The sequence below is a fragment of the Rhinolophus sinicus genome, linkage group LG02, assembly GCF_036562045.2.
Source record: "Rhinolophus sinicus isolate RSC01 linkage group LG02, ASM3656204v1, whole genome shotgun sequence".
Classification (NCBI taxonomy): Eukaryota; Metazoa; Chordata; class Mammalia; order Chiroptera; family Rhinolophidae; genus Rhinolophus; species Rhinolophus sinicus.
This window is the reverse complement of record NC_133752.1, coordinates 40,885,016-40,909,618: the sequence shown is the minus strand read 5'-3', so window position 1 is coordinate 40,909,618 and position 24,603 is coordinate 40,885,016. Positions and strand designations below refer to the sequence as shown.

The 24,603-nt window shown below is 36.3% G+C and overlaps 1 protein-coding gene across 3 annotated transcripts in view; it reads left to right on the top strand.

The window, feature by feature from the left end:
• The window catches only part of GRID2 (glutamate ionotropic receptor delta type subunit 2), a 1,327,069-nt gene that overhangs the window by 1,261,448 nt on the left and 41,018 nt on the right, over positions 1-24,603 (top strand). For all 3 annotated transcript variants that reach the window (XM_019741137.2, XM_074323476.1, XM_019741134.2), the window contains exon 15: positions 24,059-24,299. In XM_019741137.2, coding sequence (XP_019596696.2) covers positions 24,059-24,299 — 241 coding nt within the window. The remainder of the gene's footprint in view (positions 1-24,058; positions 24,300-24,603) is intronic.

Sequence of the window (24,603 nt, the reverse complement as noted above, 5' to 3'; positions counted from 1 at the left end):
ATTGTTGTTAACAGAGTTAACTATTTTCAGCAAAGAAAAAAAACAAGAACATTTAACAATGATTATTAATGGACTTCCTGGAGTGGTCCCCAGTGAGCCTCACCCTGTATTTGCAGTAGGGACTTGATTGTCTGATTCTATTAACTCTAAAAGAAAAGAAAAAACAAAACAGAAACAAGGTAAACAGAACTAAAGCAAATTGTGTAACAATGAACAACAGGTGATTTCGTGCCAAAGAAGTGGAAAATTCTCCATGTAAATATGTAGATCTTTGGTATATTCTAAGTGCTAATTTTTAAAATTAAGAAAGCTTAAAGGGCAAGCAGTATTCTCAAGGTACTTCATGAATCATAAGAATTATTTCATGATGGAAAGAGGAAGTTACTAAGTATTCACTAAACGAATATGTATTATGTAATAATGTGCCTAGAGCTTACGCTAGAAAATAGCTGCAATAATGAATACAATGCAATGGCTGCCCTTAAAGTATAGTGCTATTACAACTACAGTCCCATAAAGCTGTGGCATGAGAATGCTTCATGCCTTACTCGTCGTGGTACCCTAGCTGGGTTACTTTGGCTATGGGGTTCAATGCTAGTCACAAGGCAGTATAGTCAACTCTCCCAATATGCACAGGCCAGTATACATTTTTTCTACAAATTCTTGAACTTCAGCTTTTACATGTGGATTGCAATCTTTCTCAGGAACAATTATTCACGGAATGTTTTCACTCTTGGATTAGGTCTCAGCAGGACTACCAAAATGTGAAAAAGTACAAAATATTAAATGCAAAAGAAAGGCTTAAAGGATTTTTGTAGTCATGACAGTTTTGTACTGTGTTTGGTGTGAATGTTATTTAAACCTAGCAATACATTATATTGCAAAACATCATTTTTAACTAACGTATTCTTTTCAAACCATTTCTGTTACATACTGTGGCTATTTCATTTGGTTAGTCTAGTGAGTAAAATGGACTTGAAGGACTGGTGGTTATGTCCATTTTAATTATTCTAATTGATCAGCTCTGTTTCTCACTTGAAAATTCCCTAAGAAATTAATTCTCTTAAATAGATGCAAATTTTTGCAAATATTGACAAAAAGTCACAGATATTTTACAAGGAGATGGAAGAGAATATTTTTTCACTCTTAACCTTATTTGTGTGTGTATACATATTGTATAAGACAAGAGTCTATTGTTTTCAAACTACATCTAGCAAAAGGTACATAATACTTGAAAAAACAAACAAACCTGTGATCTGGCATCTATTAGAAGTGATTATAACATTTTTGAAAGATTTATCAAAAGAGCTGTTACTCCACTGAAGTAAAGTTGGAAGCAATTGTTTAAAAGTTCATGTAATCTAATTGGAAGTCAAACAGGGCCTCTGTCTATAAATAACTTTCTTCTTCCATTCTACTTTTTTAGTTTAACTATAAAAACAATTACTTTTTTAAAGAGTTGGAAGGTGGTTCCAACACACACACACACACACACACACACACACACACACACACACATTTTTTTCTGACCCCTAAAATTCTCTGAATGAATCAAATACCAGTACCATTATTATAGATGCCACAAATAACTCCCATGTGTGGTTATTTTCAGCTGTAATACTACATTTGTGTGATTCTTTTATTAATGCCAATCTCTCCCCACTGGGCTATATGCTCTGTTAGGGCAGGGACCACATCCTTTTGCTTGTCATGGTTGTCCAGCACCAACTGACTGCCTAGCATGTAGTAGCTGCTCAATAATTGTTAGTTATATGAACTTTATGCCATATAGGGCACTTTGAAAAAAGCGGGTAATCATCATTTGACTTAGTTTTACTCTTTTTATATAGATCAATCAGCTCATGTACACAAAAACTGCTATACGTATCTGCTTTTCAAGTAGAGTGTTATATGTAAAGTGATCTCATTCATTCAGAGAAATATCATACTAAAAATCAAAGTTAATTTGTTGTATTATCAAGTGCAAAATTCATTAAATACTATCTGATATTTGAAACCATTTATCTTAAAGACAGTCAAAAAATTAAGACATCTTATTAATTCTCACAGTGTCGTGGTATAGTATTTTTTAAGTTACAGAGGAAATGTTTTCTACACAAAAGAAAAGACTATTTGATTATATTGCTTTTGGATTAGTAGATTTCTTTGGGTATATCATGTCTAACAACTGAAGGATATTTTGATAAATATTTAGAAAAATTAATAAGTATAAAAAGTGTTATAACCAAAAGTATAATTTATTTACCATCAAGAATAGATAGATGATCTATAAAATGAATCACAATTTCACGGATAAGGGTTTGACTGTATTCTGAAGTTGAACTAAGTTGAGACATTGTATAGAGATGCTGTGTGGGTCTATGTTGAGAGTAAACCATCATCTAAGAACTTGGGAAATGATGTACATACAGAGTTGTGTAGGCATGTATCGTGAAAACCTCATAAATTACAAGTGTGGCCAACAGTTAATTTGTATGTTTTTTTTTTTAAGTGTAAATTACCCCAGTGAATAGTGACATCAATGGGATTTTTTTTTTTAACCCAAAAAGATTCCATAGACTCAACAAACTAAAAGGCAGAATAGAATTTTGCAACAAGAACCTCTCTGCATCATTCATATGATTCCTCGGGGAGTTTTAAGGCAGCCAGTTGTAATTAGTTGGAACTTGTCTTTGAACAGGAGTCTAGAGTCACTTCTGCCAGAGAGAAAATTGCCTAAATGCTCTAAACGATTGTAGGAATCTAAACCAAGATTTTGTTTAAAAGCATGTACATAAAATAGAAAGCACACTTCCCTCAAAATGCGCTATGTGTTTTGTTTTTTTTTATCTCTATTGTTTTTAACCCTCCAAAATAATTTCATTGTCTGCCAAGTGATTCGTTCTACTTCTTGCAAGGTCTGGCATGACAGAGACAAGGACGAGAAGTGTTGTTTTATTCATATTAAAGGCCCAAAGGAAAACATAGATTATTGTGATGAAAGTGTTGTATCTTTATATTTCATTGTAGTTATCGAGAACTTTTGCCAAGTAATAAATGTTAAATAAACCAGAGCAACTATTAAGTAGGTACAGGTATAGGTAGGCACAGGTATACTTCAGCTACAGTCACATTTGGCCTCAACTCAAAGTATTACCTTTGCCCTGATGATATTCTTCATTCTATTAGTCAAGTTAGGTGGATCGATGGGGGCAGGGATGCCAGCCATTTACTCTTCCTTCATTGTGTGTATGGGGACGGGTGGGGGGTAGAAAGGCAGAGAGATTGGTGAGATTTTAAAAACCATTTCAGTTTTAGTTTTAGTTTAAATTTGCTCTTTGGTGCTTTTGAAATGTACTAGGTTCCTTCTATGATATAAAGGCTTTTGGAAGGTTTATTGAATTTGAAGACATGTTATCAAAGTTGCAAGATATAAGGGAAATGACTGTTTACAAAATGAAGCCTGGATGAGGAAGAAGAGAGAAGTGTGTTTGGGATGAGTTTTTAAGGGGAATATGAAAGTTTAGTGACTGATGGGAAAACAATCAAAATTAGTTTCCATGCTTCATAGATCTGGCCTGTCAGTCATCTCTCTTATTTTTTTTTTTTTAATTTTGGACTCATTATACAGGGAGCAGAGAGCTAGTGGCACTGAGCCTCTTCCAACTGGTGAAGGGAACAGAGAGGCAAACTGAAGCTACTATCCCCCCGCCGCCATGCTCCATGCACACCGTTCCTTCTCCTGAAATGTTTCTGTCTCCTTTCCGCCTCAATGGTTTAAAAGCTTCAGTTCAGATAGCTCTTTCCTTTATAACATTTTCTTTGATCACTTTTTAAAAAGTGACCTTACCCTCCTTCTATAGAACTAAGTAATGGTGCTTTAATGAATTAGGGCAATCTTCTCTCTGTGTAGGCTTTTTTTGCTCCCTCTCCCTGCCAAAAATGAAACAGCCCAAAACACAACAGTCTTTGGCTGTATGATGTTATACAAATTACTCCACTTTCCTTTTCCTGGGTTTCTAAGTATATAAACATGGAGACTACATCGGTCACAACCTCATAGGCTGGTTTTGAGGATTATATAAGTGAATCACTGTAAAGTGAACAATAAAGGTGAAGAGATGGGTGCTCAATAAATGTGAGAAACGATTAGCTATTACTGCTGTTTCCTGACACTTGTGAGCCATATTGTAGAGTCTCCTTCTTCAGCTTTACCTTCCTTCAGCACATTGATTGAATGCATCCTATGTAAAAACTGCTGTAGTACCGTGTTTCCCCAAAAATAAGACTTAGCCGGACCATCAGCTCTAATGTGTCTTTTGGAGCAAAAATTAATATATTAATAAAATTATACTATGTCATATTATATTATATAAGACCTGGTCTTATATTATTAATATATGAGACCAGGTCTTATATTAATTTTTGCTCCAAAAGATGCATTAGAGTTAATTGTCCAGCTAGGTCTTATTTTGGGAGAAACACTAAGTGCTACAGAGCACACGGTGATCCCTGAGACACACTTACCTGCCCTAAGGAGCTTGTGGCCCTTTGGAAGAGCTAAAACAAATCACTTTAGTGAAGAAACAAAACAGTCATTAGGAAATCATAAGGGGAGAGTGCAAAGGATAGATAAATCTCTCATTTTCCCCAAACCAGACCAATTTTCGGAATTCCCTGGACAGAGTGGTGCTTAAAAAATAGAGATTCCCAGATATCAATGCAGAACTAGTAAGTCAGAATCTCTGGTTTGTAGCCAAGGACATGCAAGTGGTTATGATGACCATACAAGTGAGGAATACCTAGAATAGTCACATGTAGTTGGGCCTAAAGGCTTTCTGTTGGAAGCTAATCTTGACTAGGAGTAGAGACACTCTGTTTGAGAGTTAGGATGGAAGGAAGAGAGAGTGATGTCACTTAAATGAGATGAGGGAGTCCCACCCAGTGGCTTAATTGGCTCAATAAAGTGAGACATAAGGTCCTCTGCAAAGGAGGAAACAGGTGGAAGTGTAGTTTAGGGTTTGGAAAATTTGGAAAAGGTTCGAAGAGTTACTATGGAGATAACTAAAGGTAGATTAAACTGAGGGTCCATTTCGCTGCAATATTTCTTACTGGAATTCCCAAGTCCAGTGTATACCTGAGCTAGAGTTATTCTCAAGTTCTCAAAAGCTCATATAAATGAAAATGTACTGACATTGTTAATAAAGGTAAATTTTTATTACTGACAACAAGATCAAGTATAGTGAATTCTGAGTATTAATCGACAGCCTTGTTTCTTCTGCCCTCTATAAAATTTAAATTTTGATCTCATGAAATGTCTAGGAGTCAGATTCTCATAAATAAAAACAAATCTACCCATTGTGTTCTTTATTGATCTGTGGCTGACATCTGAATATATGAATTCCCCTAGGGAGAGAATAAGACTTCATAATTAAACTCATGTTGGTGTTGCTGTTCACGTATTTTTCTTTTTAATGAGTGAACTATTTTATTCCTCTCATTTTTCCAAATCAAAATTTCAGTATTGTAATGGGTCTCCCACAGTTCCAGACAGTTCTTTGTTCTTAGGGGGAAGTACTCTGATGGTATTATTGATTGCAGCCTTCACGGGAAGGGCAATGATTGACGATGTTGCTTCCTGCACGGCTGTGAATTTGCTGCACAGTGACAGGGACTTCAGTGGCCTCCTCAGTCTCAACATGACAAGAGATCTAGAGAGCGAGGTAGTTCTGCTGAAGTGAAGTGTCCTCACCCCAAATCGTATTCTGTCCCTCAAACTAAACCCAGGCCAGTGAGAGGTTAGCCAAAACATGATTAAGAACATACTAAATGACGACACTAAAACTGAGGCTGTCCCTGCTGTCTTCACAGGTTTCTGGCCCCTGGCATGGCCACCTAAAAGGTTCATGCTGTCATGCTCCCTACCTCTGGGTTTTCCTAGGCTTTTCACAGCTGCCTGCTTCCTCACCCACAACCTCAGTACTTCACACTCTAACATTCTGTGTATTTTCTTGGCTGAACTATCAGAATGGACATTTGACCTTAGACAGCACAGTGGGTTTGGATTTAGCCTTGGTCTATGTTAGTGTTCAGTTCTAAAAAGAGAACTTGGAAATCTATTGCAAACGGACTCTACTAGTATGTCATCATGGATACACCACATTAGTCTTTATAATGATTCAAATAATAACTACCTGGTTTGAGAACTTAATATATATCAGCTACCACACTGAGCACATTGCATACACAATACACTTTAAAATCGGTATTATTTCATTCTATGGATTAGAAAAATGGAAGCTGAGAGGGGTCATGTTAGTCTGCCGGTAATAAAACAAGGATTCCACCAAAGTTTGTCTAGATCTATTAATCATTCTCTTAACTGTTATATTCACCTTTCCAAAAATCTCAGTCCTGAAATTATTCTCCCTTCTTCACATTTCCTAAACCTTTTTTTGTACCTCACTATCATTCTTTAACTTCTTTTAGATAACCACTTGTTATGTCCATGCCTTCCGTCTACCTCCATACTTGCATATAATTTTGTGAGTAGAATTCATACAGCCATCTATTTTTTGAGCAATAAAACACCTGCTGAAGTTGTACCTTTTGACCCTTTGTAGCCTCAATTTTCTACATGGATCATATCCTGATTAATCCCAAGTGAAAATGATATGACAGACATGGGGTAGGAGAGCATGATGGGAGAGAAACTGAAGAGTTACCATTGACTCTCACAGGGATACCAGGACTTACTGGGCTATGCCATGAATTATTAGATGTGATCTCCCTGGACATTGTTTGTCATACTTCCCATCTGTGTGCCTACAGGCAGCCTTTGCCCAGAGCTGAAAGAAAATGGAATCCAAATGTTCAAAAATTTTAAAAATTCAGAAACCAAGGCACTCTGCCCAATGGTCTCAGGCTATGATTAGTGACATGAAGCAATAACATCCTCTTTCCTCTTTCTCCCCTACTCTACCTGAGATAGACGTTCACCTCGATACCAATTTAGCCTGGTTATATATCTTAAGCCAATTCTTATATATGAAAGATCCTGGGGCATCTCCCGAGCTTTGTGGACCATCATTGAGACTCACTGAGAGGTAACTTGGTGCTTAATACAACAAGGAATTCAGAAGCAGCTCTTATATTTCAGTTTCCTCTGATTCATGTTGTAGGTCATGCCTCACCTGCAAGAACTAGAAAAGAGCATAAGTCCTCTTTGCATTAGAATTACAAGAAAATCACTTCCAGGGACATTCACTGTAGTCTCATAGAATATAGCCTCTCCTAGAAAGAAAGCTGAAAGGGGAATGATATCTACAAAGTGAATCTGTTTCTTATATTACTCTTGTTGCTTATGGTAGTGTGCCGAATGATTGTATATGGGGTGCCATTACGTGCAGTGATCTACCTACCATGAGTTTTACCTCAGTGATACTTTTTATCATGGATTTTATCTTTTTAACTTGTATAGAAACCAACAGAGCATATGTAGTATCCAGTATTGCTTACCACCATAGGAGATCTGACAATTAAGTTTGCGAACTTATTTCAACACTGTTGCTAAACTTTTTTGATATCAGAGGGATTATTCATTATGAATTTGTACCAATGGGACAAACAGTTAACCAAGTTTACTACTATTTGGAAGTGCTGAAAAGGCTGTGTGAAAATGTTAGACGACCTGAACTTTTTGCCAACAATTCATGGTTCTTGCATCATGACAATGCACCAGCTCATACAGCACTGTCTGGGAGGGAGGTTTTAGCCAGTAAACAGATAACTGTATTGAAACACCCTCCCTACTCACCTGATCTGGTCCCCATGACTTCTTTCTTCACCTGGAGATAAAGGAAATATTAAAAGAAAGACATTTTGATGACATTCAAGATATCAAGGGTAATACAACAACAGCTTTGCTGGCCATTCCAGAAAAAGTTCCAAAATTGCTTTGAAGGGTGGACTAGGCACTGGCCTCGGCGCATAGCTTCCCAAGGGGAGTACTTCAAAGTTTACTGTAGTGATATTCAGCAAAGAGGTATGTAGTACTTTTCCTAGGATGAATTTGCGAACTTAATTGTTGGACTTCATATACAAGGTAAAAGGCTTCACAGTTTACGAAAATTCTGAGCAATTTAGTTACTGAAAAATATAACTGGCTATCCAAACAGGGGTAAATTGTACTCCCACAATTATTCATTAAAGCTCTTATAAGTATTTCAGATCCCCACTTAGGTAGATTGCTTTCATCTCTACTTCACCATGTTTTGGAACAGATTTAAAAGGCCGATTATGTCAGGTTTGGGATAAAGTAGAGAAATAGTGGACTTTGCAAATGCCTCCATTTCGTACATACACATATATGGTGTTACCAGACCTATTTTTGAATAAAGGAACCAGCCACACAGTCCATCTGACAACTGTCATCAGGACTAAATGACACTCAATTTTTATTAAGCCTCTTCTCAGAGTTATTGAAGCCTCCCATAATATCGTCAAGTAAGTAAACACTGCCATGCATGTGGCTCTTGCTATTATCATGGAAAATAGAAAGCTCTCTCATGAGCTGGCACAGCAACTGAGGGAGTCAACATCCCTTTCATAAGAGCAGCATATCCATGCAATTTCATTTTATCTGGACACATAGATACATGGAAAAATAAGACTATTCCCTTTATCTCTATTGGTAATTTTTTTTCTAATAACAGCTGAAAACTTCACTCCAGTAAGCAGTTAGTCCTGCTGGTTGAAGAAAATAGACACATTATCTGAAGTAATAGATAAGTCTCATTAAGAAGATGGAATAGACTAATTCCCAGCATATCTCCCATGCGTGGGAAAACTAAATTGTGAAATAGAGCAGTAACACATCAATTATCCTTTCTGCATAGAATTAGATGAGTCTCACTGCTACTTTATACCACATTATGTAATTTTTTATAAATAACCGCTTATATCAGAGTACCTCCGTTTGCTGCCTCATATATAAAAAAAAAAAAAAAAAAAAAAGGCAGCCAATAGTTCTATTCCAAATAAGACTTATTCCTGAAACTACTTAAGGAATCCAGGTAGTCTATTTAAAATTTGTGTTTCTACTTGTTAATATACCAAGGGTGCCAAAAAATGTACACATTTTAAGAGATGTTATCTATGCATTACTTTTCAAATTTGAATTGAATTACGGTAGCAATGTGTAAGGATAACGTTCACTCAAAAGATGGCATTAATCAAATTAAGGTTAGCATAATTCATTGTCTTACAATTTTAATACAATTTTTTTCCTTTCTTAAAATGTGTATATATATGTGTATACATATATATATATATATATATATATATATATATATATATATATATATATTTGGCACCCTCTGTATACCCAAAGAGTGGGTGTTTAGTATTAGACTAAAAACAAATGCTACATATCTGATGACACTACACTTTTAATAAAGATTTGTTCCTACGAATTAAACAAAAGATAACTAATAGCACTCAAAATAAAGGTTCTTCAGATCTTGTGTTAAATAATGATTTGTAATCAGTTCACTTTATGTAGTTTATCAGGTTTTTCATATCAGGTTATCATATGTGAAGTACTTGAAAACAATTTTGTTTCTTAAGTAGGTTAAGTATCTCTCCCAAGCTCTTGTTTACACAATTTTTACTTGCAATTGTTTTTTACATAGCCATGACATCCAAAGTAGAGAAATTTCACATCACAGAAGTTAAATCAATGGAGGTTTGTAAATGAAGACTTTGCTTATTAAAACAAACGATAAAGTAGAGGATTTATTTGTTTCAATTTGTAGACTGTAATACAAACAAAATAATGATAATAGAAATGCTTTGCACATTATAAAGTGATATTTTAAAAAAGAAAGACATCATATTTATGCGTATCCTAGTTTTTTAAAGCATCTTAAATGTTGATAGGGAGAAGAAGAAGCATAAATTCTACAGCTCTGAGTCTAAGATCAGTTCTATCCTAGGCATGATTCAGAAGGAGTAAGAAAAAGTCAGAGGACAAATTCAAGAAGTGGAAAAGTACTGAATAGAAAAGTTGCTCCTTAGTGACAGCCAGACTCTGAAACCATGATACTTGCTGCTGTGCTATATGTTTCAAGACCAATGTGTATTAACCTGCTTGGGTTGCTGTGACAAAATACCGCAGACTGGGTAGCTTGAACAACAGAAATTTATTTCTCAGTTCTGAAGTCTAGAAGTTCAAGATCACCCTACCATTGAGGTAGGTTTCATTCTGAGGCTTGTTAGACAAAACTTTCTCCAAAAGATTGTCCCTAAATTGCCCAATTTTCCAAAATGAAGGTCTGGTGATCCTTTTGCAGAGTACTTTTCACTGTGCTACCCCTTTCAGAACACAATCATAGTGCAATGGAATTACACAGTAATTACAGATAATCATCCAGGAAACAGTTTGGAGTTGTTTTCCCAATGTATAGAAACATAGCCTGTTCAAATTCATGATGGAAAGAAGTTAGAAAATAGAATTCACTTTTTAAAATGTCTAAAATGAAGAAATTGTGATTTTGAGAAAAGACATTTTGAGAAAAGTTTATGTTATGTTACTGTCTTAATGCTCTTTACTGAAAAATTGAAACACTTTTCAAGCAGTTAGAATAATGCTAAATATAATACAATACAGTTAAAAAGTTAGAAATTTTTTAATCCTTTAGACTTTTCATCTATGAAAATATGGGTAAAACTTAATAAAATTGTTTTCCTAGAGTAGTACTCTTACAGTGATCTAATTCTTGACTGATAATTTTAATTAATGAAACTGAATTTACCTACTAGCTTTTAATACAAATATGCCCTGAATTTGTTGTTGTTGTTGTTGTTGTTGTTGTTGTTTTTAAGGCACATATTAATATGCAACCTCTAAGTTAGGAAATGTTATTTGCAGCGTAAAGGAATTCTCATTATTAAGTACCTACTACTATAACAGCTCTTAGAATAATGAATTCCTTCCATGTATTTAAATTGTTATTCAACTTATAAAACATTCAATATGTTTGAAAACGTTCATGAGAATGTTTGATCATTCAAAATGTTCCTTATCTCTCTCCTAACATCGTGCCAAAGATACATAACACAATCTTTATCCATTTACACACAGTACACACTTCAAGATCCCACTTATTTTAAGGTTCAGTTGTCAGACTCAAAAATATGAAAATATTCAGAAAATGTGTATAAAATACTAAGCAAAATAAGTTTGACTCTATGACCGTTTTTCGTATACATGCATTTGAAAGTTCTGCATAAGATTTCGTATTGCCTGAAGAGTGACTATAAGCAGAAATGATCACTGCCAGTTTCTCCCTGCAGAATGAAAGAATTTTTCCCCTTTACCCTATAACCCAAATATCACACTGAGCTTAAGGACGAAGCTGACATTTTAAAAGATCACCAAAAGTGTTCTCTTTCCAATTGCAATTATGCCCTCTATCTCAGTGGGAGCCATAGCTGGGGTCTTTTCAGCGCTCCAGCGTCTTTCTGGCTTCCTTTCATTATCCTGATTATCCATTCATTTGCCGCCCAGCACTCATTTTATGAAAGATCATGTCTGCCATTTCTATAATGAGTGCTTGACTTTTACTGCCAGCATAAACACATAAAATATATAATAATTAAAGTTCACTAGTCACGAAAGTCTTGCGATCCGTCATATTGATCATTTGATTTTTCAAGCAATTGCTTCTCTGTGAACAAGGCTGATTTTTGGCCCCTTAGGCAGTGCAAGACTTGTGGAAGGAAATGACTCTAACCTGGAGAGATAAATGTGAATGGGCACCATTTATTTTAAGGTGCATCTTCAGCCAAATACCATAACATGTGATGTCTCTTAGAGCCAACAAACATCTCATCAGTATTTGAAGATAAAATTGTGTTAGGTGTTAGAGATTAAATAATGCACAGTTTTCAAAATAGTTGTGTTGTTTAATAAATGTTGTACCTTTTATGGGCTATTGCTTAAACTCTAAGGAAGAAATTCATTAGGATAACTATGAAAGTCTGCATAACATAGATGGAAACTTCACAATACGTTTATTTACATTAAATAAGGACTTCCTTATTTTGAACACACTGCCTTCCTTGTTTTGATAACATTGGCAAAGTCCCCTAAGTGCCTCTTGATAATGAATTCATCTGATGTTTACGCTAATAGCAAAGAGATTAATGAACTCATGTGATATTCATGGGCTCTCTGGGGACATCAGGATGTGTTACATGAAGTATAATGTTTGTAAATGGATACAATGGAATACGTGTTATCCAGGGAATTGGAGTACTCAAATCCTCAGTTAATAATGTACCACGAAATGAAGAGGCAGCTCCCGTTGATACTGGTTTTCTTTAGGGATAATAAAGATTTTGAGGGCATATTCAAAACAAGCGCAAAAGCCAGCAGACCTGGGTTTGAGAGCTGGCTGGATCATTGACCAGCCGTGTGGACTTGGGAAATTTTCTTCACTTCTTCTCCTCAAGCTCCTCAACTTTCAAATGAGAACTTAGTAACATTGGCCTTCTTAAAGGCTTTTACAAGAATAAGAAGTAGGGAGGGAGAGAGCAATCAATCATTCAATCAATGTAATTCCTCCCTCACAAGGTTATTTTAAGAAGTAAACGAAATGATATGCAATGTTTTTGATGAGTGCTTTATAAAATTTGCAGCATTGTGCATGCATTGATTATTGTTATTCCTTTGGAAAATAGGTTACTTGACTAAAGTTTACAGTTTACTCCCCACACACAGAACAATGAATGCCTTAGGAAGACATTACTTACCACATAAGGACATGGACACTGTTTTCATAATAAGAAAACCAGATCCGACCAATTAAAGATTTTCATCAAATTATCTTTTTCAAATTTGAAAGTGAGATATAAGGTTTGAAGCAATACAGGAAACTTCTCTTTTTAAGCAAGTCTCTAGCATGCAGCAGTCTTCAGCAACTGAGCTTATAATTAAATCCAGCCTGTTGATTTGACTCTGTAGTGCGGAGTTGGGCCAGTCATTTCACCTCACTGGGCAAGAGTTAAACATGATCTCAACTCCCAGTTCCCTTCCAGGACTAACATTCTGTCATTCTCATTAATTGTCTACAGTAATAATTTACCAACCCTGGGAAACTTCTAATGAGTTTATAGTACTTCTAGTCACATATAATTAAAAACCATTTTTGTATCTTTTGATTAAAGGAGACACCACATTTTCTGCGTCAGTTGATTGTCTTACCCATTCTTAATAAATACTAATTTCTTACCTGGAATTTTTTTAAGTAGTATCGTATCTGTTCATATTCTTCTGATTTCAAGATAACGCTTCCATTGCCTAGAAAATGATTCAGCAAATGCAGTACAGGCCTCAGATGATGAGTACTATCTGACCTTGAATAATTAGGGTAGTCACACTTTCAGTACATGGGCGTTCCCAATCTCAGGATATATGTTCAGATGTATATTCCAGGATAATCAGAAAATCAAGGAAATCCAAAATTTATGTGAGCAATTATGCTGCCACTGCTAATACACTGCTAATGTACATGAAATTCTTTCTCCATGTGGTCATATACAAAATCAACACATGATCATTCTGTACCCATTTAAAGGCATACACATTAATAATAAGCATTACTACATATTAGTTATTATATATTTATACATGGTCAAAAGCACTAGAATAAGAGTCAAAATCTAGTTTTTTTAATTGAATAAATTTGACATCTAACGTATAAGTTTAAGGTGTACCTCATGTTACGTTGACACATTTATATATTGTAATATGATTGTAGATGTAGCAATATTTGTCACATTACAATACTATAGTACAATATTATTCTTTATGTTTATTATACAGTGCATTAGGTCTCTATTGCTTATTTACTACTTGTTACCAGTTTGTACCTTTAAACATCATCACTTTTATTCCCCCCACTATCCTCTAGTAACCACCATTTCACTTTCTGTTTTTTATAGGTTTAACTTTTTTAAATTCCACATTCCGGTAATATCATACACTAGTCTTTGACTTATCTCACTTTGCATAGTGTGCTCAAGGTTCACCCATGTTGAAGGATATCCTCCTTTCTCGTGGCTGAATAATATTTCATTGTGCATACGCACCATATCTTTTTTTATCCATTAATTTTTTGATGTACATTTGGGTTGTTTCCATATCATGGCTATTGTGAATAATGCTGCAATAAACATGGGAGTGCATCTATCTCATGAGAACTCTGTTTTAATTTCCTCCGAGTATATACCCAGAAGTAGAATTGCTCGATCATGTGGTAGATCTATTTTTAAGTTTCTGAGGAACCTCCATATTGTTTTCCAAAGTGGTTGGATCAATTTACTTTCCCACCAACAATATATAAGGGTTTCCTTTCCACCACATCCTCACCAACACCTGTTGTCTCTTGTTTTCTCAATGATAGCCATTCTAACATGTGTGAGGTGACATATCATTGTAGTTTTGCTATGCATTTCCCTGATGATTGGTGGCTGTTGAGCATTTTTTCAGGTAGCTGTTGAGCATCTTTTCATGTAGCTGTTGGTCATTTTTATTTCCTCCTTGGAAAACTGTCTATGTATTTCTTCTGCCCATTTTTTTAATTGAGTTTTTAGGTTTTATTTTATTAAGTTTACTGAGATCTTTATATATTTTGGATATTGACCCTTATGCAGATAAGATTTGCAATAATTTCCTCCCATTCTGCAGACTGTCTTTTTATTTTGTTGTTTCTTTTGCTACACAAAAGCTTTTGAGTTTGATGTAGTCCCATTTGTTGATTTTAGCTTTTGTTGTTTGTACTTTTGGCACCACGTTCAAAAAATCATTGCTAAGACCAATGTCAATGAGCTTCTTCCCTACATTTTTTTCTAGGATTTTATGGACTCAGAACTTATTTATGTCTTTGATACAGTTTTATTTTTTGTGAGTGGCATGAGATAGGGGTTTAATTTTAGTGTTCTGCATGTGTTTCTCCAGTTTTCCTAGCACCTATTTTTTAAAAGACTATCCTTTCCTGATTGGGTATTCTTGACTTCCTTGTCAAATATTAGTTGACCATATATACCAGAAATTAATTCTGTTCCATTGGTTGATGTGTCTACTTTTGTACCAGTATACACTGTTTTTATTACTATGGCTTTGTAGTATAGTTTGAAATCCAGAAGCATGATACCTCTGGCTTTTTCTTTTTTCCTCAGGATCACTTTGGCTATTCAGGGTCTTTTGTGGTTCCATACACAAATTTTAGGATTGTTTCTTCTATTTCTGTGAAGCATGCTAGGGATTACATTACATCTGTAAGTGGTTTTGGGTAGAATGGCCATCTTAACAAAATTAATTCTTCTGATCCATTAACACAAGATATCTTTCCATTTGTTTGTCTTTTCAATTTCTTTCAGCAAAATTGTGTAGTTTTCATTGTATAGATCTTTCACTTCCTTGGTTAAATTCATTCCTAAATATTTCGTTGCTTTTGATGCTATTGTGAATGAGATAGTTTTCTTTGTTTTCTTTTCAGATGCTTCATCATTAGTGAAAAGGAATGCATTTGATTTCTGTATATTGATTTTTTTATCCTGCCACTCTACTGAAATAGTTAATTAATTCCAACAGTTTCTTGATTAACTCCTTAGGATTTTTCTATATGTCAGGTCATATCATCAGAAAATAGCAGAAATTTACTTCTTCCTTTCTAATTTGGATGCCTTTGTTTCTTTGCCTTGCCTAATTCCTATAGCTAGGATGTTCAGTATTATATGAGCAGAAACACATTCAGTTTTTCTCCATTGAATATAATGTTAGCTGTGGGTTTATTGTATATGGACTTTAATATGCAGAGGTAAGTTCCATTTATACCCAATCTATTAAGAGTTTTTATCATGAAAGCATGTTGTATTTGTTAAATGCTTTTTCTGACTCTATTGAGATGATCATGTGATTTTTACCTTTCATTTTATTAATGTGACATATTACATTTATTGATTTGGGTATGTTGAACCATCCTTGCATTCCAGGGATAAATCCCACTAGGTCATGGTATATAATCCTTTTCATCCTGGTCAGGGTGTCCTTGAATGTAGTTTGCTAATATTGAGGATTTTTGTCTCTGCATTCATCTGCGCTATTGGTTTATAGTTTTCTTGTGGTATCCTTATCTGGTTTTGATATCAAAGCAATGCTGGCTTTATAGAATGAGTTTGAAAATACTCCCTCTATATTTTGGAAGAGTTTGAGGAGGATTGATGTTAATTCTTTTTTTAAATGTTTGCTGGAGTTCTGCAATGAAGCTACCTGGTCCCGGAGTTTTCTGTTATGGGAGTTTTTTGATTACTGCAAAATCCCTAGTTTTAAAACAGACTCTGATATTCTCTAATGATGTAATTTTGGTCAAGTCGTTTAAGCCCTCTGAACTTCAGTATATTAGTGAAATGGGAACTTGTTGACTTTATAGAGTTATTTAATGTGTGTGTGTGGCGGGTATGGGGGGAGGTTCTAAAATTTGTCAGCAACTATAGCTAGCAAATCAAATTTGGTTCAGGCCTGCTTTGTAACCACAAAGGCAGAGTTGAGTAGCTACAACTTAGACCATATGGCCCACAAAGTATAAACTATTGGCTATCTGGCCCTTAACACAAAAAGTTTGCAGATCCCTAGTCATTATTTGTGAACTTATTTGAAACCTATATCATTTGAGGCAATTTCTGTGGATTAGACTTAAGCAACTGGCATTAGGCTCAACTAACAGGCATAACTAGTTAAAATCCAATTTAAACAAAGAAAATACCTTTCTATAGTTTCTATTCAGCTATTTGGTATTACTGAGGTCTTAGATGTTATCAATAAATATTTGTTGTAGCTAATACTACTATTGATCATTAAGAGATTTTGCTTAAGGAAAAAAATCAACTGATGCCTGGTTCACAGGAGGTTGATAGAATTTGTTTTTACAACTCTGATGTCCAAATAGTGGTATCAGATATGCCAATCAGCGTGCCTCTACACTTAATTGAATATTAAATCTGAATCTTTGATAAATTTTTTTGCTTCACAATTTACCTACATTTTCCAAGACTAGAATGAAAGAAATGATGAATGAATGAAAAGCTTACTGAGCTGACATTTTTCTGAAAATTGTCTGCATCCTATTGTTAATTCTTTTTCTGTAACCATGGAGAGGAAAATTTTGTGAGAACTCAGCAAATGAATTAAATAATATGGGTATTCTGGGCCAAAATAGATCCACTCAGTGTCAAAAATACTTATTTTCAGTTATTCCCAAATTTCTTTCTCAGGGATAAGTGGCATTAAACACTAATAAGCAATGAGACTCTATCCTAAATATCGTTTTAATTTTGGTTACATAAGACTCGTAAGTAACAGATTGATGTCTTTGAGATATTAAAATAATGTATTTTCATCCTCACCAGTCCCTAGCTCCAAGTTGCCTCAGTACTTCCAAATTGGAGAACTGCTTGGAGGTCTTAGATCATATAGTTCCTATTATTATATAGCTAAATTTCCCTTTCACTATTATGGACCAAAAAGTTTGAAGACCTAGTATTAGAGGGATATCCAGGAGAGGAAAGAAAGGCTGTACCACTTCCGGCCAGAGGTTTCCAGCGGAGTGCAGGAGATAGGAGATGGGCAAGTGGAGGGGTATTAGATACACTGAAATGCACACCAAGGGTACAGGGCCTGCCTGATGCTTCCCTTTCCACTACTGTCTCTGAGAGGAGTTCCTTGGTCACACCAGGCTCTGTACCAACAGAGAAGACCTCAGATGGTTGAGAAGCCAGAGCTGCATGGTCAGGGAAAAGCAACGTTTCAGTCTTCCTTCCCAGTCCTCTCTTCCTCCCATGTGGTATAAATGCTGACTTAGAGCACACAGACCACTCTAGGGACCCTCCACAGTAAGTGACAAGGTGATATCACAGTAATGTCTAAAGGGCTACAAAATAGTTAGGGGCTGGATGAAGAAAATGGCAGAAGCTAAGAAAGGTGTACAGCCTCCCAAAGGGCGAAAGGAGGCCAGGTAAGCAAGGAGGAACCCACAAGCCCTAAAGGGAGTGATAAAGACATTAGCCAACCTTAGCAGACTTAAAGCTTCTGCCATCTTTAACAGCAGTCACCAATTAACGTTTAAGGCCTGGACCCAAGCCCATTGCACCTCAAAAGAGAGCTGCCAGAACATATCCGAAGACCAGCAAGAGGCCAGCAGCTTCCTCTCCCCAAATCCCAATATAGGGGATATAATGTCATCTTCCATAAATCCTGGTATCATCTTTCAAAAGAACAAGGGAAACTGGGAGGAATCAGAAGGATTGAGTAATTCTCTCAAGTAAATTGAGCTAAAGCTAGGGACATGTTAAATTATTAGATCAGATTAAATTTTAAATCATATTGAGCTAATTTTAGTTTGTTCTCACTACTCAGCGGGCTTAGTCCTCCTGAGGAAGATCAATTAAGTTTTTTTTTTCAAAGTTATATTTTCTTTGCACACCCAAATTGTAGCACGAATAAATTTGCGAACATGCTACAATTATATTGTTTGGTTTAGAGGAAACATATTGATGACAATTTTACTCAGTCTTACAAATTTCAGAAACTGAAAGTGATAGCTCTTCTCTAAATACATATTAGCAGATGTGGAGGGAAGAGACGGAAATGTGTTGAGAGACAGACTTGAGTTCTCTCCCCAACTCAACTATTTACTCTGTGTTAGTCACTAAAAAGTAATTTAATCTCCACAGCAGTACTTCCCAACAAATGTGTCTTAGATAATGTACTAGAATATTGATAAAATACTGTTCCATTCAGCCCTCAGGACAGCCAAGGCAGGGCCTGCAGTGGCTGGAGCCTCCAGCCTTTTCACCTCTGGCTGCCCTAGTCTGCTATATAAATTACCTCCTGCGTGTTGAATATGATAATTTGGGGGAATTATTGTTCTATATGATTCAGTTTACTCATCCACAGAATGGATGGTGGGGAAGGAGACAGAAAGGTGATATCTTCAGTCTTTTGTATTCTAGTAGTTCATGCTTCTATGAATATGAGCAGGAAATTCCAACCACAAAAGAGTCACAGGAGTTCCCATATACATGTCCTGAAAAAAAGAATTCCTACTTATTTTTAAAAACCTCTGCTTACCCCTAAATTCTTTGTTAACAGAAACAACTGAAAAATCAATTGTCCATTTCTCAGATAAGTATCTCTTTTTTTATAACTCAGCGAGAATTTACCTAAGGGTAAGGAAATTAAGAAGGTTAGAAAGTAACCTATAGAACCTACAGTATTCAAAGGCAAAATTAAAGTTACTTACGTGGGATTAGAAATGTGCATCTGTCTTTCAGCAAACTGTTTTGTTATAAATAAATTTCAAAATCAATTTCTAGAGTGGTGATCAAAGATAAGTGATCAATAATTACTGCAATTCTCACACACATATAAGGCCATTATCTTCAAAGTAAGTAAAAAGCTTTTCAAGATGAATGCCTCAAACCTGTTGAATATTTTTATTTGAATATGAAAGAAGGATCTCTAGCTTCCCTACTCCCTTCCCCTGAAATGTGCTCATTTATATCAATAAAGAATTTAATGCAGGCAGGATTGATCTATTAGCCATTTTCAAGTTGAGGCTAGGCTTTATGGACTTCTAAGATTTTTCTGTTAAATGAAATTACAAATGTTTTAATACTTTTGGACGAAAGAAGGGAGTGCAATGTTCTTGTCAGTGATCAATCATTCACTGATTTCTCTGAGAATATGACTCTCCATAAGAAGTATGTACCAGAACAGGTCCAAAGAAAGAATGGTTGTCACAAATGCTGACAATAATTATTCTAGCTTTTGAGTTTTGGTGGCCCACTAAGTGCCAAGCAATGAGCAAGATGCTTTTGTGTATGGCCGACTTAATTCTCATCATAATAACTCTCAAAAGTAAGTATTACTATCATCACTCTGGGGTGAAAATGGCAGGAATTTTTCTGACTACACGCCACAAAGAGGTTTTACACATCCAATTGTTCATCTCAGTCTAGTATCCAACTTTGTTTCTAATAGTTTACATGTTTACAGTACCAAGAAGTTTCTGCGTTTCAAATCCACAGCATAACTATAGCGGTAGTAATACTTTGCTCTCTATGAGCAAAGGCTGCCATCATGTGGACATTGTACATATAACGAAAACAATCACTGGAACTAAAATTTTTCATCGCACTAAGAATTTTGCAACTAGATTCTTGAATTGTTACACACACACACACACTCACACACACACACACCAGTGTTTCTTATAATTAAAACGCAAAACTTTCCTTCAGGTGTGATTTTTAAGTCTCATTTAAAGGTGCAAGTGCCTTTGAACATTTGAAAAGAGAAAATATCTCCTCATTTATTAGAACTCATCCCATTAGTCTTTAAGGCAGTGTATTAGATTTTGTTAAATTTTCTTTCTTCTAAACCTCAGATAGGGTTTTATTAAATAATAGAAAGGTGTAGTGAGATCTTTCGATGGAATTTCCTGGAGCATGAGATTTTGTAGCAAGAATTTATGGCAGAACTCTGGGCTTAGAGCACACTTCTATTCCTACACTTCTGTTCCATGCCAGCCAGTATTCCTGGAGTCTGTTGTGGGCTAGTCAGAGCTTGACCAAGGGAGCCTATGGCCCAATTTTCTGTTACACCAAAGGTGGAGTCTCCCTGCAATGTCTCAGCCACCTGTGTGTTTTCAAATACAAATGAGATCATGAAATCAAACGTACAAATAGATCTCTGTGGTGTGACGATACTTAAAGGCACGTAGAGATGCCTCTTCCCTTGTTCCCTTAGTAAGTCCTGACACCCAGTTCACTGAATCTAAAATCTCTAGAACTAAACAAATTATTTGGCTTTAAGGCCTTGTACTATGAAAATCAAACTGGGTGACATAGAGTATGTATACTTCCAATGACTATTTTTAAAACCAAAGTATTTTCCAGATATAGAAATAGTAACACATTGTGAGTTATACCAGACACCACTGAGGAGACACAGTATGCAATTATTGGTTCCTGAATGAATATGTGAATGAATGAAAGAATTGATTAATATGAATGGAGGGCATTAAAAAGAAATGATTTCACAGCATTGCCCAAGCCATTTTGGCTGAATGTACAGTTGTGGTTTAACATAAATTTTATACTTAAGGGGGTGCCTGGCATGAAATCACTCTTTAAATGTTTATTGAATGGATAAATGACTAGGAGGCAATGGGATAAATTAGAAAATAGCATCAATATAAGAAAAAAGTAGAGTCTGAGGGCAGGGTCCATTTACCAAAAACTGTATTGAGATAATTCAGGGAATACATATGTGATTGCTCTGTGTTATGTACTATGGAAGAGGCATTAATCAAGTTACCACAAATAATTATAAATGATGAAGTGCTATGAAGGAAAATTCTTCCACTTCATAGATACTTACCAATATGGTGTAGTGAGTGTAGGACAGCAGGGGAACTTGGGGACTCATTTTGTGCCCAGATATATTTGCATTAAGTAGTTTCTATATATTCTCATATAGTAGTTCTGCTACAGTTTCGTTTTATTTCTGCATGTATCTATCAACTCAAATTTAAGAAGAATTTCTTTTTTAGATATGAGTAAGTTTTTCCTTCAAGATATTCAATGGTGCCCGGACTACCTAGTGTCTTTAATACCTAAAGGGTTTGTTAAAGCCATTTGGATGGTATTCATGGATAGTCCAATCAACAACTTTGATGCTGTGATTACCTATGTGTGAGTAATCCTAAAATAGTTCCGCCAATTCCCACAAGTAGTTGTTCCTTTGCATCAAGACACTAGTTATCAAGCGCATTCCTCAAAACTCTAGATCCACAGGTTATGCTATTGGCGGAGAAAAATGAGAAAAGGGAAATGAAAGTCAGACAAGTTTAGAAAATGCTGAATTAAACAAAGTCATGCAAGTTTTCTTTGCTGCAGATCTCCTTAGAGCTTTTAATAGGCTGACTTCTTTGTAAATTTCCAAGAGGGTGTTTTTAAAACTTAATGACCACAGGACTCTTTTCTTGCAGAAGCCCTCTAGGTACTAGTGTCCCATGGAACACACTTTTAGAAATTCTGTTGTGTCTAAATGCAAATGATTTTGTCTGAGATAGAGGTTGGCACTGGGGTGATCCATTAATATTACAAATCCATTAATATTCATAATCATTTTAGTAAACTCAATTCATCAAATTGTCTGCCCTCTTCAAGCAACACTCTGAAGCAACAGCACTTTAGACATCGATCTCAATAAGAAGTTCAGGTTGTGAGGGAGGCTTCAGTGCAATGCAGGTCCTGGAGTGTCAGCAGGGGGCGCTGTGGGTGAGGCGTGGGGATATCCAAGAGTGGATGATAGAGACGCATGACCAACTCTGCCTCAGGCCTTCTTACTCTGTTTAGCTCAGGTTGAATGTTGATCCCACTTCCAACATTATCTTTTAGCTCATTCTTATAGAACCATGGATGACATGAAACAGGTAATATATCTGTTAAAAAGGTACTATATCTCCGAAAATGTATAATTTACTCCTTCCAGATAGGCTTAGTTTTTCTCTCTAAAGTTTTAAGCCGTCTCTCCTCAAATAATCCAAGACCTGAGGCAAGAGTACAAATATGGGTCCACATATCCTAAGCTTAACTACATAAAAGTTATAAATCAAGTTAAACAGCTGGATAAAATATGCTGTATCCTCTTAACCTGGACAAATATACCTTCCTGGCCCCTAGGAAGCCAGGTTTGCGTTTCTAATTCGTGACGAGGTAGGGGTTCTGTCCTGACCCGTGACACGGGAGTCAGCCTCAGTCCCCTCTCTCCCACATCCAGCTCTGTCGTGCACACGGAAGGGTCTCCTACACAGAAGTGTGTGCACCTGAGCTTGTACATCCTAGTTCTGTCCACACTCTCCAAACACCACCCTACAGACCTGTGTGTACCCACGGCTGTGAGATCTGCTCTCTGGAGATAATCCTTAGGAATCGGCCCTCATGAGTCCTGGACGAGTGCTCTGAGCTGCTTGGGCAAGGAATTCTAGGGAACCCTGAGGATGGCGCCCACTCTGGACAGGCTAATGACCTTGGCTCTGACCATTTTCACCCTGTGAGAAGGGGCACAGCTGGAGGAGGGCCAGAGCGAGGCATGTCTCAGCACTAATAGAATATTTGGAATTGAGAATAAAAGCTCTATGAAAATCACACTTAAAAAATGGCAGTCTTTGCTGCTACCCCAGCCTCTGAGGTAAAAAAAAAAAAAAAAAAAAAGAGAGAGAAAAGAAAAAAAAGAAGACGAAGAAGAAGAAAAAAAAGTATTTCTTATTTTAATTTAACTACTTCTGAAAGCCTCTGGTCAACTTTTCTTCTTGTTCTCCAAGGTAAGATTATTTCCCCTTTGGCATTAAAAGGGAAACTAGATCAGTTGTGTGAAAAACCAAAAATGATGTATTTTATCAACTTCAAACTTGTCCCAAGGCTTTCTCCCACACTGTGTTAAATAATAGAAGTCTTTTTAATTGAATTTCTTTGTGTGTAGCATATGCTGGGTGACATTATGCCAGCATCTTGCCCTAAGCAGCAAAACGTTCTTCATAAAAGCATTAAGATCCAGGGCATCGTTCTGCGTGTTGGGAGGGAACACAGAACTGCGACAGCTTGAAACCACATAAAAACAGTTCCTCTGAAATGTAATTGTAAAAACACATTGCAGCAACCTGGGGGGAGGGGGAATATTTAGGATTATAGAATGAAAGCAAAAAAAAAAAAAAAAAGAAGAGGAAGGGAGGGAAGGAGGAAAGCACTGTGGCACACCTCTCCATAGAATTGAAGCAATAATGTTTGTCCTAGCTCTCCATCTGCCAGCTAGCCTGTATACTCATTTCCCCCTTGAAGGCCACCATCCTTCAGAGGTGGGATTATCAATGGATGTGCTGTGGACTGAGGCAATAATTATAACACACTATTGTGTTCTTTCTCCCCCAAGGATTCTAGAACTTCAGCAGAATGGGGACATGGACATCCTGAAGCACAAATGGTGGCCAAAGAATGGCCAGTGTGACCTGTACTCTTCAGTGGATACAAAGCAGAAAGGAGGTGCTCTGGACATAAAGAGCTTTGCAGGGGTTTTTTGTATCCTGGCTGCTGGAATTGTCCTCTCCTGCTTTATAGCCATGCTGGAGACGTGGTGGAACAAGAGGAAAGGCTCCAGGGTCCCCTCAAAAGAGGTACTTGTTTGGGAGCTTGGGCACCAAGCTGAGCCCACCAGCAGGCTGTTTCTGGGAGGTTAACCACTAGGGTGGGGATGGAGGGTTGGGAGTGTCCTGTTTCTTCTTTGCTGGAACAGTGAAAATAAATTTGTGAAATCTGAAAATTGGGAAGATCAATACGAGTTTCCGTTTTAGGACATCCCAGATAAATGAAGAGGAGACTAGAGTGTTTGAAAGACTGACAATTTCATGTGCTTTGAAATTCTTCCCAATCTCAGGATAGAATTTAATTCAATGACTTTTTAAAGGCTGCGATTCCCTT